The following is a 15,125-nucleotide window of genomic DNA, read 5'->3' on the forward strand; positions in this document are numbered from 1 at the left end:
ATGTTTAGCAACCACACCCAGAGTTTGGAGTAAGACGGCAAAGATAAGAACATACTTCTCGCAGCCTTCTTTGTTCCTCTGTTTCCTTCTGTTGTCGCTCGGAATCAAGTTCACGGCGTTGAGATACTGTCGTCTCTATCATTCTAACATCCTGATTAATCTTCCCTAAACCTGTCAAGTCTCGTTTGATTTGAAATGGGACCGGGTCGACACGACCTGCATAAGACAAACCCTGGATCTACATGGGGCACATCGTGAGTGAAAGGAACACCACTTACCATCGCCAGATAAACCAAGTGGCTGTCCTTCAGTCCACCCAAGTTTCGCCAACATGGCAAACCCCTTGTTTGTGTTCTTAATCTTGGTCTCAACCGTGATAACCTCCCGCGAATTCCCTCGAATGTACTCATCATACTTTGATAGATTCTCGTCGACGTTCATGGGCTCAGGTGGAGGAGATGGGGTCCTTGAGACAAGCGAGATGTCGTCGTCGTCGCTATCATCGGGATGCAGTTGCTGGAAGGAATGCAGGCAAAGCAAAAGGGCAGTAGTACGGAATGCATCTGCTACAGCGAGGTGCAAAAGAGTACCTTCATAGTAGAGTCCATTGGTTCGTTTGTTTCTGGACGTGATGCTGGGATGGCATTCCAGCGTGCTATAGTGCGTGCAGACATCGCATTGGTTGACTGTGAATCCGAAATGTTCGTTTCGCACTCTTTTCACGCCACATCACATGACCTTACTAATACAATTACTTCGAAGGTAGACAAGATTACCAGAATATGGGGCAAAGTACCTTACATCAAGTCGTTCTAGTACAACGTCCCGTACAGTGGACACTTTCCAAATGAATAGCTCGCACATGCCAGATGGCACGCTGCATCGGGATCGGGTGACAAGTGCTGAGTCCACCGTGACAAGTACAGCAGTCTTCACTACTGACCAAGTCCGATAGCCTGGAATAGGGGAACCGCAAAAAAATTTCGTAAATTCACGATGCAAAAACATGATTCTTGAACTTCGTTACGCTATTGGGACTTCGAAACCATCCGAAGAGATGAAAGGGATGGCGAGCACCACGAGGATTAATAAATGAGATACGAATGGCTGTAAATCCAGAATGTGCAGCTTTGTCGTGGGCCTCTTCGTTGAAGGAGATTACGCGGTTAACTTCTGAAGACAGTTCCATCTCGAAATCTGAAGTTGAAGTTGTGGTATCGGTCCTCAGGGCTGAAATAGCACCGTCGAAGCAGGTTGGAAAACAAAGGGTAATTCGGCATTAACAATGGCTCTCAGGAGTTTCTGCGAAGAACAAAATACGAGCATTCAAAAGCTGCCATTTAGAACTTCTGTACTGCAGTTAGGTCCAATACCGTGAGTGGAGCTTTTCAAGAAATGACGAATGAGTTTAGCCAGCTCATATATCAGACCTAAAAGGCCCATCACCAAAATCTATATTATTCAAAATCGCGATAAGATAACTCACCGCCACGTTGAAATTAAATCAGTACACCCAGAGTCGGGCTACAAGGACTACTCACAAAATACTACTTTCAAAAGCCAAAAGTTGAGATACGGCATCCAGGTAGTCCGGAGTCTCCTAGGGAGATATTAGATATCCTCTGTAGTAACGCGGTCCTATCGTTTCCGGGTTTCGTGGTGACAGAAATGAAGACCAATATGAGAGCAAAACGAAATTTTCAAATGGCTGTGCAGGATGATGAAAACCTCGAGATGGGTCTTGGCCTAGCCTGATGCGCGCAATGATTCAGATCAGAATGGTATTCATGTCACTTTTTTCCGAGCTCACCAAGTCATCTCAGGTCGTCTCGTATCTATCACTGGCCTGTAGAGGTCTCAGCTCTCGGCTGACGATAGAGAGCCTCGTGCAGCACGAATTTTGCCGAATTTCAGCGTCAAACTGACGAAAAAGTCCAGGTCTAGTCCAAAACCAGTCCAAACTGCCCTAACAGGTTCTGATCATCAATGCATCAACTGCGAGAGACAAACTGCCGACAGATTGCAGCCCAATGCAACCTGGGGGTATCAGTGCCGAGATCATCATCATCATGGATTCTGGTCAAGTCAGAAAAGGAATGGGCGCTGTGAGTAGATAGCGGCTTGGGTAGTCTGACTTCTTCTACATAATCGGTACTACTACTGGCCTTGAGGCGGACTAGACTTGTCACGGCGCATTGACGAGTTTGACAGTTGGCTTTTGCAGAGTATACCATGCTACCATTTTTATCGTTTAATAAAATTTCAGCCTGAACGTTGTAACAAATACGCAGCCGAATACGAAGATGCGGTTGCACATGATACGTCCCATAGGCATATAAGTAGCACTCCGGTACAGTTACTATCCCATGCCTCACATCCATGGACAAGACTCAAGGTTTAACCTTGCGGCGTGAATTTGGTCTGTCCATAGTTTCCAGAGTTTCGAATAAGGTGGGAGGATTTTTGGTTAGATCTTTTTTCCGGGCATCTAACGCTAATACTGCGAAGACATAAATACGAACGACATGTGAAAGCAGCCAAAAAATATAACAGGGAAAGCATGGGTCCACACAACAGCTTCGAAGTGTAGCGACAGAAGATGAATTGCAGGCTCATCAAGAGCAGAGGGGCGAACTGACATCCATATGCGTATTATTGATCCGAAAAAAAATGATAGAATAGTTTAATGAAGCTGGACGGAATTCCATGCTTAAAACACGCGTAAGATATACAATGAATAGAAAGAAAAGACATTCCACAGCATCAAAACATTGAAAGAGAGGTACTGTGCCTATATCTCCCCATAGCAATAGCAACATGATGACAATGCAAAACGGAAATCATAAATCGTTGGAGTTTCGGCGTGAAAATGTATTCAGGCGCTTAATTGAAACCTGAAGCGCTCATAACATAATATGGCGGATCTAGATACACCGAAGCATGACAATTAGCTCGCATGCGAAAAGAATCTCAAGGGCCTGAATTGATGAACGACACTCACGTTCTTGCTTATGATGGCACTAGGTAATGCAAGGAACCGCAAGAAAGTGCATTAATACATAGATAGAAGCAGATTTACGAGTTCCGTCAGAAGAAAGGCAAAGGAAATGCGATATCAGGATGTGATTTGTTTCCAAAGACGAAAGGGAAGCAAGAGAGTGACGTTATCAGGAATAGCAAATCCGAGCCAGCAGTAGATGTTCCGTTTTTTTTATACCCCAGACAGACGGCGCGCAGTAGTACGGGTCGACATAAATTTGCCGCAGATGTGTGCAGGTTGACAATGCATCGCGCAATGATAATTGGAAGATAAAAGACAAAAAAAAAGAACGTTAAATCAGCGCCGCAACTTCAAGATTTGATCGGAGAACGATGCTAGTGAAAGGAGAGAGAGCAGAGCGCGGGGACAATAGTTGAGCGTACAGTTGGCAGGGATGTCAAAAAGTTGATAGACTGGGTGGGGGGATGAATGGAAAAAGGTACTCACTCTGTAAACAACGTCAGTCAGTCGAGCATTACAGTGAGAAATATCGAAGACAGACCTTCAACAGCAGCCATAACAACTCGCAACATTGCCGTATCTGTCGCAGTTGTCACACTTAAGTGCTGTAAGTAAACTCTCCTGATACACGTAATAGTCTTAATACGCACTGTATATATATTTCACGTTCTTTCGACCGTCCAGCCTTCTGAGCGAGCCTTGAGAAGCGCTTCTTGAAATAATCTCGACCAGCTTTCGCATCGCTTGGTTCACCTTCGTAATCCTAGTGGAAATTTTGATTAACGGACGATATTCTGGGTAGATCGAACTTACAGGGAAGAAGTTCTTGATGTCTGAATGAACTATCTTGCGCTCGAATAGATCGTTCTTGTTCAGGAATAGAATCTAATATCGCGAGTGTAATTTCGTTCCAATCTAGAAGTAAAATTACGTACAATTGCAGTTTGCTTAAACCATTGCGAATGACATATGGAATCCCATATGGTCATTGCATCTTGCATTTGGTTCTGATAGAACAAAACAGAAAATCAGATCGATCACATGACGCCGTTACAGGTCTTGCGGTTCACTTACCGCATCTTTGTCCTCAACCAAACATTGATCATACCCGCTTAGACTAACCAAAAAGAGAATACTTGTCACATCTTGGAAACAGTGTATCCATTTTCTCCGCTCGCTCTTTTGACCGCCGACATCTACCATAAGCATTTCATGGTCGTGAAGCTGGAAGTTTGTCTCCGTTATACCGATCGTGCGTGCTCTACATTGAACAATATCTTGCTCTGTTGGTTGATACGCAGGCTCAAAGAGACGTTCTAGGTCCGGGTAGAAGTATGACAAGCTATACGTGTGGAGCTTGAGCCACTTCTTTTAACAGTGAAATACCACGTACTTTTCTGGGATAGCTGCCTCATTGCCTCGTTCATATGCCTTTTGTATGTTGGGGTCGTCCCACAGACACCTTAGGGGCTCGAAGTAGTCTGCTGGGAAAGGTTCCCAGTCACGGATATCAACAGCATTTCTCACTAGCTCCACATGGGACATTACGTCTTCAGATGGTTCGAGGTCCATATCCTCCATGGCCTCAAAGAGGTAGTTCATGCCAGTAGTCAGATTATTGAAGACAAGTTGCCGATAAGACTCTATTTCCCCTGGCGAGAACGGCACCCTATGGATAAGCCGCATTTGCTAGCCATGAGAAGTTAAGCGTCAGGTACAACCAAGAGAGCGCAACTTCAATATACCTTGAGTATTGTCGACTTTCCTGAGTCACCGGATCCAAGTAATAAAACCTGGAAATAGACATTAGAATGGTATCATTATACAGTTAGCTGGTGCTAGTCACACCTTGACTTGAGAAGACATCTTTGCTCTAGCCTGTGAGAGCGAATGTCAGTACCGATCAAATGATGAGCAAATTAATAGTTGAAGAAGGCATAAAAGAGACTGCGTTAATGTCGGTGAAGGCTTACCTCCCTCAAGTATTTCTCAGCCTCTCGATGTTTCTTCTTATCTTCCTCCGACACCTCTATCATACCCCCCGAAGACATACATGCTCCCATTATGACCTACGACTAGAACTAGAATAAATGTGTGAGGAGGGGGTGGCAAGGGATATGTGCCAATACAAGCGCGCAAAGCAATTGAGCGTCCAGGAAAGTGAGAAAGACGGGGAGGGTAAAGACTGAGAAAACCTGAGGACCGAATACACAGGCTGTTGACAAATTAGACGCCGAATGATGGAAGCAGTGATCAATGAAACAACAAGGATCAACAACAAGCTTTGAAACAGAGCAAAGAACGCAAAGCCTCCAGGCTGTTGGCAATGCAGAAAGGCAAGGCAGGAGAACGAAAATGTGGTAGAGAAGAGAACGATAGCGAGGTCAAGCCAGCCCTGTAAGTGAGACTCTGTCGTCGAATGCTGTGCCACGCGCCCGTCGTTGGGAGTAATTGAGGAAAAAAATATATCACGAAACGTCGGCTATAATTCACTCGTAGTCTGAAATAGCAACCAAATTCGCATCAAATCTGCAGAAAGACACAAGTCGATCATGATCTCTTGCTTAGTACACACCGCATTCCATCACTTTATGACACATCCTTCATGGAATGTCATACAAATGGGAGCTCAGTGACAATGATCGTAGTCGTCTGCGTTCAAAGTATAGAAGTACTTCTTGCAATACTGGCCGGCCGGTTACTGCATGGAGCGAATGCTTTTTCACAGAAACATTCGACAATGCACACAGCGACGACATCAAAAAGGCGCGATAATTAGGGTTGGAATATATTCAATTCCTCCGCGACAATGCTACCGGTCGCCTACAAATTAGCAGAAATGTCACAATGACATATAGTCAGTAGTTGAGTTATATTGGGAGTCAAGGTCCCTAGTTCCTCACAGCCCAACTATTCGACAACCGTGGAGATCCTGTGCATTTTTGAGGCCACCCTTAGGACCAATATCAAGTAAATTAATCCTTCACAGCGGGAAACTTTTAGTCTCGTGCGATTGCGTCGAAATCACCACAACATCCTTCCACTAGTGTTGGTGGCGCTAATTGTGTTGAGTATCATGGGAATGAAATCGGGCCGTCAGGTAAGTCAGGTTGACAGGCCGCATCAGAACCTACGAGGGAGGCCATCAGAAACAGGTGCGCTCTGACAAAGCACAACACTTTTGGACACCCAGGTGGTCTGCCATGCGACAGGGCGGGATATCAGCTTCTTTTTGGCTGTGCTTTTGATTCCTCCGAGTGGCAAGACCAAGGATCCTGTCTGCATACATGAGCATTAGACCGATGAGGGCGGCAACATAACTAAAGGTAATCCATTCGGCCCTTGTATCAACCTAATAAAGTTCTAACTCTTAACTAGTAAAGATGCGGCGGCAGTGGCGGTGTTTCAGACTCGTCACCCGAGAGTGCTGTTTGAATATCATAATCCACGGATGAATCGCCACGATGATCATCATAGACCTCTGCAATCAGACCAAACTAATGATGACACACAGTGAGTGGGCGTCGTACGTGCAGTGACAAGAACTCGACAGGAACTTACACTGTCGCACCTGCAGTTCATCAGATCATTGACAACAACAAATCTTATCAGATGCGGAGCCGCGGCGAGGTCCTTGCGGCGAGTCGGCTTGGTAATGAAATCTGCCTGGGAAACATATACGCGAGCAGGGCAGCGGGTGTTGCGGCTTCAGCAATCCTATGCAGTGTATGTAAGTAGTTGCTCACTATCAGCACAAAGATGATATCGGGGACATGGCCGAGCGCTGCAATGCAAGGTGTCTAACTGGCACTCCCACATCAACAGGGATGCCAATAGAACGACGAACAATTGTCGCGGGATGACAGGTCGATATGCCTTTTGGGAGTGCGCAGTCATAGCAATTGCTAGTGCTAGTTGCTGGAAATGTCGATTTCAGCGCACATGATTGAAAAACTAATCTGGATACCAAACATACGATATTAGCGGTGCCTTGTGAGTGATCATCATCGTGTCATCACATCAATGTCCGGGAAAGACAGCCATAAGTAAAGCACTGACAGGACGGTGAGATCGTAAGCCAACCGATGATTCTGGGCGACACAGGCAAGACACATGCACGAAGATTTTTACATCTAGAACTTCGACAAGTGGAAGGACGCCAGCAGCGGCGAAACAAAACATGATGACTTTAACGCTCAGGAGTGATCGGTACTTGTCTTGGGTCGATGACTTGAGTATGAGCACTGAAAGGAGATGATCTTTCAAAGTAACATCTGAAACATGGTAGAGGGCGACATGCAAAATGCTGAGGAGACGCTATGATGCAAGGCTGTCAGTCACATCTGGGGGTAATGGTACGATAGGGTGAGTGGTCTCCCGAGGGATGTGCCACAGCGGTTCCATAAAGCGCGTTACAATGGGGATGCTTGTGTCTGCGGTACGTGCAACCACTAAAACGTTGAAGATAAAGCGATAAGAGGTAAACACGACTTACCTGAAGCTTGCATATATGCAGGCCCAGGCGGCAAATACATACGTTATTCCCTGTAGAGGTGACCGATCGGAACCACATAATGTATCGCAGAGGTCCATGAAAAGAGAATTGTTGAAAATGTGTCCTGACTTCGCCCAAGGCTTGTTATCCTTGCGTATTGGGTTATCAACCAACCTATAGAATGTCGCGATCGGTCCAGAAGCTATGTTCCTCTGAATTCACGATAAACTTGGATCCATACGAGCATTCACGAGCGCGCTCTCCTTGCTTAACGTTGATGACTACAATGGCCACAACCGGCAATAATCAGAGGATTACAGGTGAAGGAGAGTGGTGGTTATAAACTTGGGTGTTGGCTGGGTGACCAAAATGGAAACTTTGCACAGCCACATCCTTGTCTTCCCTTCGCCGACTGGTATTGTTCAATTTTGTTCTAAAGCTTGCACATATCATCAACTAACGGATATTTATTTGCTAGTTAGCTCAAAGTTACCATTTCGAGTGGCAACCACACAAAGGAAAAAAGGAACATACGTATCACATTTACCGTATGGCCAAAAATGCTCGCAAACGCCAAAGAACCGAAAAAAACCAGGACGAACAAGCTCAGCCATTAGGAGCAAAGGTAGCATTGGACGACGATGCTAGTAAAGATGATGAGGAAAGACGTCTGGAGAGCATTCTTTTTGGCGTTCCTTACAAGCCATCGGGGAATAAAGGCAAGGATGTGCTAGCGTTTTCTGACGAAGAAGAAGATCTCGAAGATGTGGGAGCCGGCAAGGAACTGGAGAATATGCTGGATTCAGATGTGAGTTCTCTATATCTTTTCGCGCATATATTGACAGGTGATTGATCTTCCACGTAGCTTTTCTTCGTAGACGACAGTACTATGCCGTCAGGAGGTATCCCAGACTCACAGACAAGTCAACAGGAAGATGAAGATAGGGAGCAAGATGACGAAGCGGATGATGCAGAAGTTTCTGATGCTGGGCTCACAGAAGTACAACCACAAGATTTCTCAGAAGGACAGCTTGCACCCTCGGAAAACCCTCTGTCGTCAAAAGGCCGAAAAGCCCCTGCCTGGATGGACCCTGACGATGCTAACATCCAGATATCCCTCGCTTCTAATAATCGGCTGCGAAAAATGCGTGATGCTCCCTCAGATGACACCGTCGGAGGTCGAGAGTATGAAAGAAGACTACGAAGACAATACGAGCGCATCAATCCAACTCCAGATTGGGCATCTAATGCTCGCCAAAAGCTTCACAAGTCAAAAAGGAGAAGGTCGTCGGTTTCGGGTTCCGAGTCAGAGGATGGTGATGAATTCGAGGACTTTATTCCTGATATCCTCAATTCCACTGCAGGTATAGTCGGTACAAGGAAGTCGAGAAAGCTTCCCCAGGGAACATTGTCCATCGAGCGCCTCCGTGATGCAAATCAAGCTGCTCCCGCTGAAGGCGAGATTAAAGCCTTACACTTCCATCCGTCTCCTCAGGTGCCAATGCTTCTCACCGCAAGTTCAGACCGGCGGCTTCGCCTCTTTCATGTATGTATCCTTACCGTGAAACTCAGCAGCCTTTAATATCTTCTCTTACCTCTTACTACGTTAGATTGATGGCCTCACGAATCCACATATGCAGACACTCCATATCCCCTCTCTTCCACTTTCAAACGCCGTCTTCCATCCTGACGGGTCCTCCATTTTATTAACGGGTTCACGCCCTTTCTATTACACTTACGATCTACAATCTGGTGCGTCACATCGATCTCCGAGGGGACTCTGGGGAACCACTTTCTCCTCCGACCGTACTGCACAAGGCGCTACCATGGAGATGTGCGCATTCAATCCAACAGGCGACATACTCGCTGTTGCTGGTCGGCGTGGATATATTCACCTTGTCGACTGGCGGTCAGGTACGGCGCAGGTCACCGGGGAACTTAAAGCCAACACTGCAATCAAGTCCATATGGTGGGCACGCGGTGGGCGCGGGGAGCTCATGAGTCTCGGAGAAGACTCACAGGTGTATGTCTGGGACATCGGGCAACGGAGATGTGTAAAACGGTGGCAGGATGAAGGTGGTTTTGGAAGCCGGTTGATGAGCGGTGACAAAGCAGGGAACTACCTTGCTATAGGGTGAAATTGATTCATTTGGTTGTGTGTTGATTGAATTGACTGTTAAAAATTTCTTCTTTTTCAGATCTACCGGTGGTCTTGTCAATGTCTATGGATCCCATGGCACTTCTCAGCCAGGAGATGAAAGATCAAAGCCCCTGAAGACTATCGGCAACATTACGACTTCTATTTCAACGCTTCGTTTCAACCATGACTCACAGCTTCTTGCCGTAGCCAGCAACGTTAAAAAGGATCAACTACGTCTGGTAAGCTTCAGAACTTCTTCAAACCACACACGACTTAGACTACCATCAGATCCACTTGCCTTCCTTGACTGCTTTTGGAAATTGGCCGACCTCAAGCACTCCGTTGGGTCATGTCACTGCTATAGACTTCTCTTCCACCAGCCAATATCTAGCAGTTGGGAACAACCGCGGACGTGCTTTACTATACAGCCTGAGAGACTTCACGCAACTTTGATCGTCTCCACATTACGAGAGAAAAAGAGTGCTAATTAGTGCCCAGTTACTATACATAAGTCGTGTGGGACATACCCCCGTGCAGAACGAAGACAACAAAATATACAGTAATTCTGCAGACATAAAATGGGGGGGAAAAACAATGACGACATTACCTGTTAGCATACCGTGCTAAAAGGTCGGTGTATGTTTCAGATATCTATGAAAAGCTAAGTTCTGGGAATGTTGGACATGCCACGTTTGCCTTACTTTCTCCGCACGTCGTCTCCCGTCGGGGACAAAACGGCAAATGACAGTAGAACATTCAAACCAACGTTTGGCCTCATCAATCAGTGATGCGCTGTCAAAGAAAACAATCCATTAATACAGACGTCATCCGGATATTGTAAATGTCGAACTGTAAACATTCGATGCCGGTGTTGTAAGACGTGCTGAGAAGCCATTGACGTTCATCCATCGGGTATAGCTTCAGTGTGACCGTTACCATACGGGTGATTACAGTTCATGGTGGGCACGTACGTCACCGCTGTCATCGTGTAGATCGCCATGCTCATCGAGCACTGCGACGGCTTGTTCCATGTATCCAATAGCCTTGGTCCTATCTGACGCAGTGTTTCGTGAAAGGAGTACTGTACAGATTGATCGTAACCACCGAGAGAACTTTTCCACGGATAGGCACCTGTGGTCCAGACACGCATGCAAAATCGCCTGGTATACTTGAGGCATCATACGCAAGGCGATAAGCGTCAAGTTCGTACCTCTAATGCTGTGAACAAAACTGCGGATGCGCTAAGTCCAGCTGCCCACTCCCTTTGTGAAACCAAATCAACTCACCGTTGACCGGGCAACTCTTGTCTCCCCACTACATCACAATCAGATGAACAAAACTCGCTGATCAGGTGAGAACGAACTAATATGTCGGCAATTGCCTCAAAGGTTTCCAAAACTGGAGCGTCGTGCTGAGCGGCCTCCTAATCGTGGTCAGCTTCCATTCCACAACCAGGGCTGATCAGATCAACAATGCACCTCGATGATATGTGAAACCGAAATCCAGTCCTGTAGCCCACATAAAATTTCAACCTCGAAAACACCCAAAACGTGAAGGAAAGATTGGGCTCGAGTGGAATCGTCAGCCGGCAATTGTATTTTCCCCATGATGTTTATGATTCGTTGCTTGCATGACTTTATTTCCGTAGCAAGGGCCCGGAGGTGCTCCGGCTGGTAACATTTAGGAGAGTTTTACAAGAAAGGAAAGTCCTCACCTGTATGAGACTTTCAGCGGCACGCTGACGAGTGAAAATCACTATGAAATCTAAATAAGCCATAGAATAAATTTGCAAAATATCGCTCAAGACTCACCCCGGCCCGCTATTGCCGCGAAAGATGCATTGATCGTGTACATGTGGGTATTTGCATCCACTTCAACCAAGGAATTAGCGGTAAATAGCCCCAATAACTATGTTCGGCAGGAGCTTCGTTAGCACATATGCACTCGGCAGAGGAATGGGGCCGACCTGTCTCGAGACGTCAAACATTTCTGGTATCTGCTCCTCGTCTTCCTGCCAGTCGGAACAGCCTTGGATGGCACAATTATATGCCGTTCGCCATAGCCACGATATATCTTTGATCACCAGGGCCGAATTTTCAGCAGATGCGCTTGCTACCCATGTCTTCGCTGAAATAGATCATTCAAATCCGTCAGCTCTCAAGGAATTCGATTGACCTACCATTTGTGAAGTGCTCAAGCAATGTTTGTACTAGAAGGCGCCTAGAACAGTCAATGATGGTGGCGTACCTTCGCACGACGGATGCGCTTACTTATTTGCGCCGGGTTGTCCGAGGAGTTGCAGAATGAGTCTGATTATACATCGAATCAACGTCATGGCTTCCGTTACTGTGTCCACGTTCTCTCGATATTTCAGCGTGCTAAGTAGCGCGTTCAGTACGGAAAGGAGAAGCGCCTTCATGTCAGAATCGCGTGATAGTTGCGTAGCTAACAGAAGCATCTTCCGGTCAAAACCGGGAGCTGCCACCATTTCATGAACACATTTGATAGCTAAACTACCAGGTCAATGGTTGAACACGACGTTTCGGCACCTTGTTGACGAACCTTCATCTTCAAGACCTACATATGGCGTTAGTCAAACCGGTTCGATATATCACTTTAACGCTCAAACCTTGGTGTACACTAATCAACAATTTCACATAATGGGTGGTAGCCTCATTGCTGTGACATCGCCGTATGATAGTTGCTGCTCTGGCATATTCCTTGCACTGGAGATAGCACAAAGCGGTCTTTCGGAGACATTTGGAGGAACTGACGGACCCTAGACTCTTGAAAATTGAATGTGTGCCACATAGGAACCAATCAGCAGCCACACTCCATCGCCCGGCATGATAATGGCGATCACCATATTGCCATATCAGCTATTAATGGAAAAATCAAACTTACACGCTGAAAGCAGCATTATGTGGCATCACATTTGACCGACTTACTGTGAGACATGCAGTGGCAGGCACTTTGGTGATTTCAATGTCGGTTTTGGAAATTTCTACGGATTTGTGCTCCCGCATCAGAAAGTGCAGTTTAGCCTATGCAATGTTTTCAGTACAACTTACCCGTAAATGAATTTTCTACATCCGCCATTGCCCTCTTGTGATCTTCATCTTTGGAACAGTGAAAAATCAAAGAAAGCAGAAGTCTGTCAATAAATTGGACTCCAGAACCATCGGGATGTTCTAAAGCCCGGTGTACACAATGCTGAATCGCGGTAGTTACCAAGACGCTAGAATGGTATTTGCCTGAGAGTTTGGGCGAGGAAAGCCAAATGAATCTTACTGCTGTTGGGAAAGCGTACGAAGTTCCTGTAAAATACTTGTGAACGGGTTAGCAAAACCACGGACGCTGTATCATGATGGCACAAACTCTGTTAGATTAGTTTCAGAAAAGGACATGTTGTCAATGATAGATTGTAACGCTATATGCGATGTTGGGATGTGATGAAAGGGTCATCTTCGTCAATCGCCGCACTGTAGAACAATCGAGACGGGCAACGGAAGCTCACCCTGCAAAACGGCTGTTTCGCCGGCCTTTCGCCGCTTTACGATGGCCAATCTCATCCATCGAAGCTGCTGAAACTCGGAGCTTGCCTATTAGAAGCATGATGCGGATTATGATTAAATGTGCTGATATGATAGATATACATACATGGTCAACGGAACCGTCTATGGACGAAATAACTTCTTCTAGTGCAGCTTCCGCTCGGTTCAAATTCTCCGAGTCTTGCGACGATGAAAGGAAGTACCCGCGGGCTAAGAGAACGGAAAAGAGGTGTTGATCATACGCATTGGTATACCTAAAATGGTTGCTCACCCAGACTCCTGAGAATTGATCTCTATTTCAAGGGACTTAGTGCGTTCGCCGCATTCGAATAAACCATTCACATCACTGACCTTCAACTCCGCTATACCGGCTGTGGCCGAGCTATCCATTGGCTCAACCACGGAGAACGCCTTCTGCATCCAACGAACAGCATCAAGCGCTTTGACCGCGATGTCTCTTACACCTGTGCTACTTTGGTAGGAATTTCTCAAGAATGATTTTCCGATTTCGAGTAATTTCGAGGCAAGCATTTCCCGCTTATGGTCCGTGAGCTTTCACGGATCCATAATGTTTTGTATAGGAGACTTACGTCACGAGGAGATAAAAGGGCAAGCTGTTTGTCGTTTTCTGTGCCGCAATCACGTTTTCAGTATGGATGGCTATGATGTGACAAAACAGGCACGGAGATAACCTGTAATCTTATCTGCCATAAACGTTGCCAGACCATCGTTTTTTTCTCTCCACGCCTCCGTACAGAAAGTGACGTTAAGACGGCTGAGTCATATTCAATGGTTTGATCGAACACTCACCGCTTCCATTCTACTGCAGTAATAGAGGGTGGTGACACGTGCCTTAGACTGCTGTTGCACCACATCTTGCGTATTCATAGTTCTCAGCGAGTCTTCGAACTTACAGGCTGATGGTCAGTTGGTATTCCCAATGACGAAGTCAGAATGAAATGGTCAATATATCAACCTTGGCTGCGCATGTCAAGACGCTGGCTGCTACATCATTCTTTCCCAGTTCTGAAACCCGTGATAAGAGAGCAAAAATGATCAGCCTCGTGCCCTATGCCATACGCACATCAAAACCCTGGTGCAGTGAGAATCACATACCTGAAAGCGTCGCTCCTGTCTTACTTGCGACTTGAAGCATATGAAGTAGCGCTATAGGTATAGGTTAGTTTATCATGATACGCAATATCCCCGTAGGGTCGGGGCATTTCTCAAAGACCTTCGAAACTAGGTTTTGGCTCCAAACCAGCCTCCATGAGGCGAAACCCTGCTAATCTCACTGTTCCCCGCCCAAACCACCGCCCCGATCAGTAAAGAAATCAATTCTCGCGAAAATTTTGGACAAACGAGCGGCAAAGATAACACTGCTATTGTTCTCCGAGTCTCGACGAAAGAAGCCGGACGTGTTCCATAGGTTGACACCTTTTAGTTCGACAATTTTCCTATCTGTGACTGTATGCAAAGAATATGCGTGTACGTACCTTCCTGATCGAGTACGTCTGCCCATTTATTCCAGGCTTTGGTTGATTTTGGACGGTGATCCGTAAATGATTTCGCCAATGCTGCTATGTGATACAGGTCACCGACTGTGGAGGAGCTATCCGTAATCGAATCGTTGAGCTTGGGTTTTGTGTTGATCAGGAGATCTAGTATCATAGAATATGGTCGGATCAAGCATGGCACGATGTTGTCGGGAAAGTTCACCCTTTATTTCATCATATATGCCTTGCAGGTTTGACGGCAATGTTTGCTTTTTGTTAGCAGACATCGTAAGATGCGACGGCTCGTAAGCTGAGGACAGCTAGGCGAGTTAGGAGAAACGCGTAAAGTCACGCCGTGACCGAGCGTGTTTGGAAACATTCAATTATTTTTTTATTTTGTAATTTTACAAATGTAATTCAATTATCACTTGGCAGATAC

At 46.1% G+C, this 15,125-nt stretch overlaps 6 protein-coding genes across 6 annotated transcripts; 2 read left to right on the top strand and 4 right to left on the bottom strand.

Annotated features, from left to right (window-relative positions):
* Positions 1–799: 799 nt before the first annotated feature.
* Positions 800–1,694, top strand: SERLADRAFT_479237 (uncharacterized protein; the record flags this gene model as incomplete). The annotated part of the gene is made up of 2 exons (XM_007323688.1): positions 800–1,374; positions 1,438–1,694. The coding sequence occupies 2 exons, from the start codon at positions 1,286–1,288 to the stop codon at positions 1,613–1,615; spliced, it is 267 nt and encodes an 88-aa protein (XP_007323750.1).
* Positions 1,695–3,030: 1,336 nt separating this feature from the next.
* On the bottom strand, positions 3,031–5,224 carry SERLADRAFT_479240 (uncharacterized protein; the record flags this gene model as incomplete). Its single annotated transcript, XM_007323689.1, has 10 exons — positions 3,031–3,376; positions 3,543–3,598; positions 3,652–3,764; positions 3,815–3,886; positions 3,937–4,008; positions 4,076–4,343; positions 4,395–4,690; positions 4,747–4,794; positions 4,850–4,879; positions 4,975–5,224. 10 exons carry the CDS (start codon positions 5,062–5,064, stop codon positions 3,333–3,335), a joined length of 1,089 nt encoding a protein of 362 aa, XP_007323751.1.
* A 2,702-nt stretch (positions 5,225–7,926) lies between these two features.
* On the top strand, positions 7,927–10,211 carry SERLADRAFT_418407 (uncharacterized protein; the record flags this gene model as incomplete). Its single annotated transcript, XM_007323690.1, has 5 exons — positions 7,927–8,304; positions 8,362–9,042; positions 9,107–9,630; positions 9,695–9,875; positions 9,925–10,211. The coding sequence occupies 5 exons, from the start codon at positions 8,047–8,049 to the stop codon at positions 10,087–10,089; spliced, it is 1,809 nt and encodes a 602-aa protein (XP_007323752.1).
* Positions 10,212–10,395: 184 nt separating this feature from the next.
* On the bottom strand, positions 10,396–10,952 carry SERLADRAFT_402172 (uncharacterized protein; the record flags this gene model as incomplete). Its single annotated transcript, XM_007323691.1, has 2 exons — positions 10,396–10,866; positions 10,923–10,952. The coding sequence occupies one exon, from the start codon at positions 10,815–10,817 to the stop codon at positions 10,584–10,586; it is 234 nt and encodes a 77-aa protein (XP_007323753.1).
* Positions 10,953–12,032: 1,080 nt separating this feature from the next.
* Positions 12,033–12,742, bottom strand: SERLADRAFT_479248 (uncharacterized protein; the record flags this gene model as incomplete). The annotated part of the gene is made up of 5 exons (XM_007323692.1): positions 12,033–12,144; positions 12,199–12,206; positions 12,260–12,515; positions 12,585–12,640; positions 12,708–12,742. The coding sequence occupies 5 exons, from the start codon at positions 12,733–12,735 to the stop codon at positions 12,082–12,084; spliced, it is 411 nt and encodes a 136-aa protein (XP_007323754.1).
* A 643-nt stretch (positions 12,743–13,385) lies between these two features.
* Positions 13,386–14,991, bottom strand: SERLADRAFT_479249 (uncharacterized protein; the record flags this gene model as incomplete). The annotated part of the gene is made up of 8 exons (XM_007323693.1): positions 13,386–13,400; positions 13,462–13,483; positions 13,542–13,727; positions 13,781–13,937; positions 14,001–14,216; positions 14,307–14,627; positions 14,687–14,851; positions 14,910–14,991. The coding sequence occupies 3 exons, from the start codon at positions 14,971–14,973 to the stop codon at positions 14,482–14,484; spliced, it is 375 nt and encodes a 124-aa protein (XP_007323755.1).
* Between the last annotated feature and the right edge of the window lie 134 nt (positions 14,992–15,125).

Source organism: Serpula lacrymans (assembly GCF_000218685.1).
Source record: "Serpula lacrymans var. lacrymans S7.9 unplaced genomic scaffold SERLAscaffold_16, whole genome shotgun sequence".
Classification (NCBI taxonomy): domain Eukaryota; kingdom Fungi; phylum Basidiomycota; class Agaricomycetes; order Boletales; family Serpulaceae; genus Serpula; species Serpula lacrymans.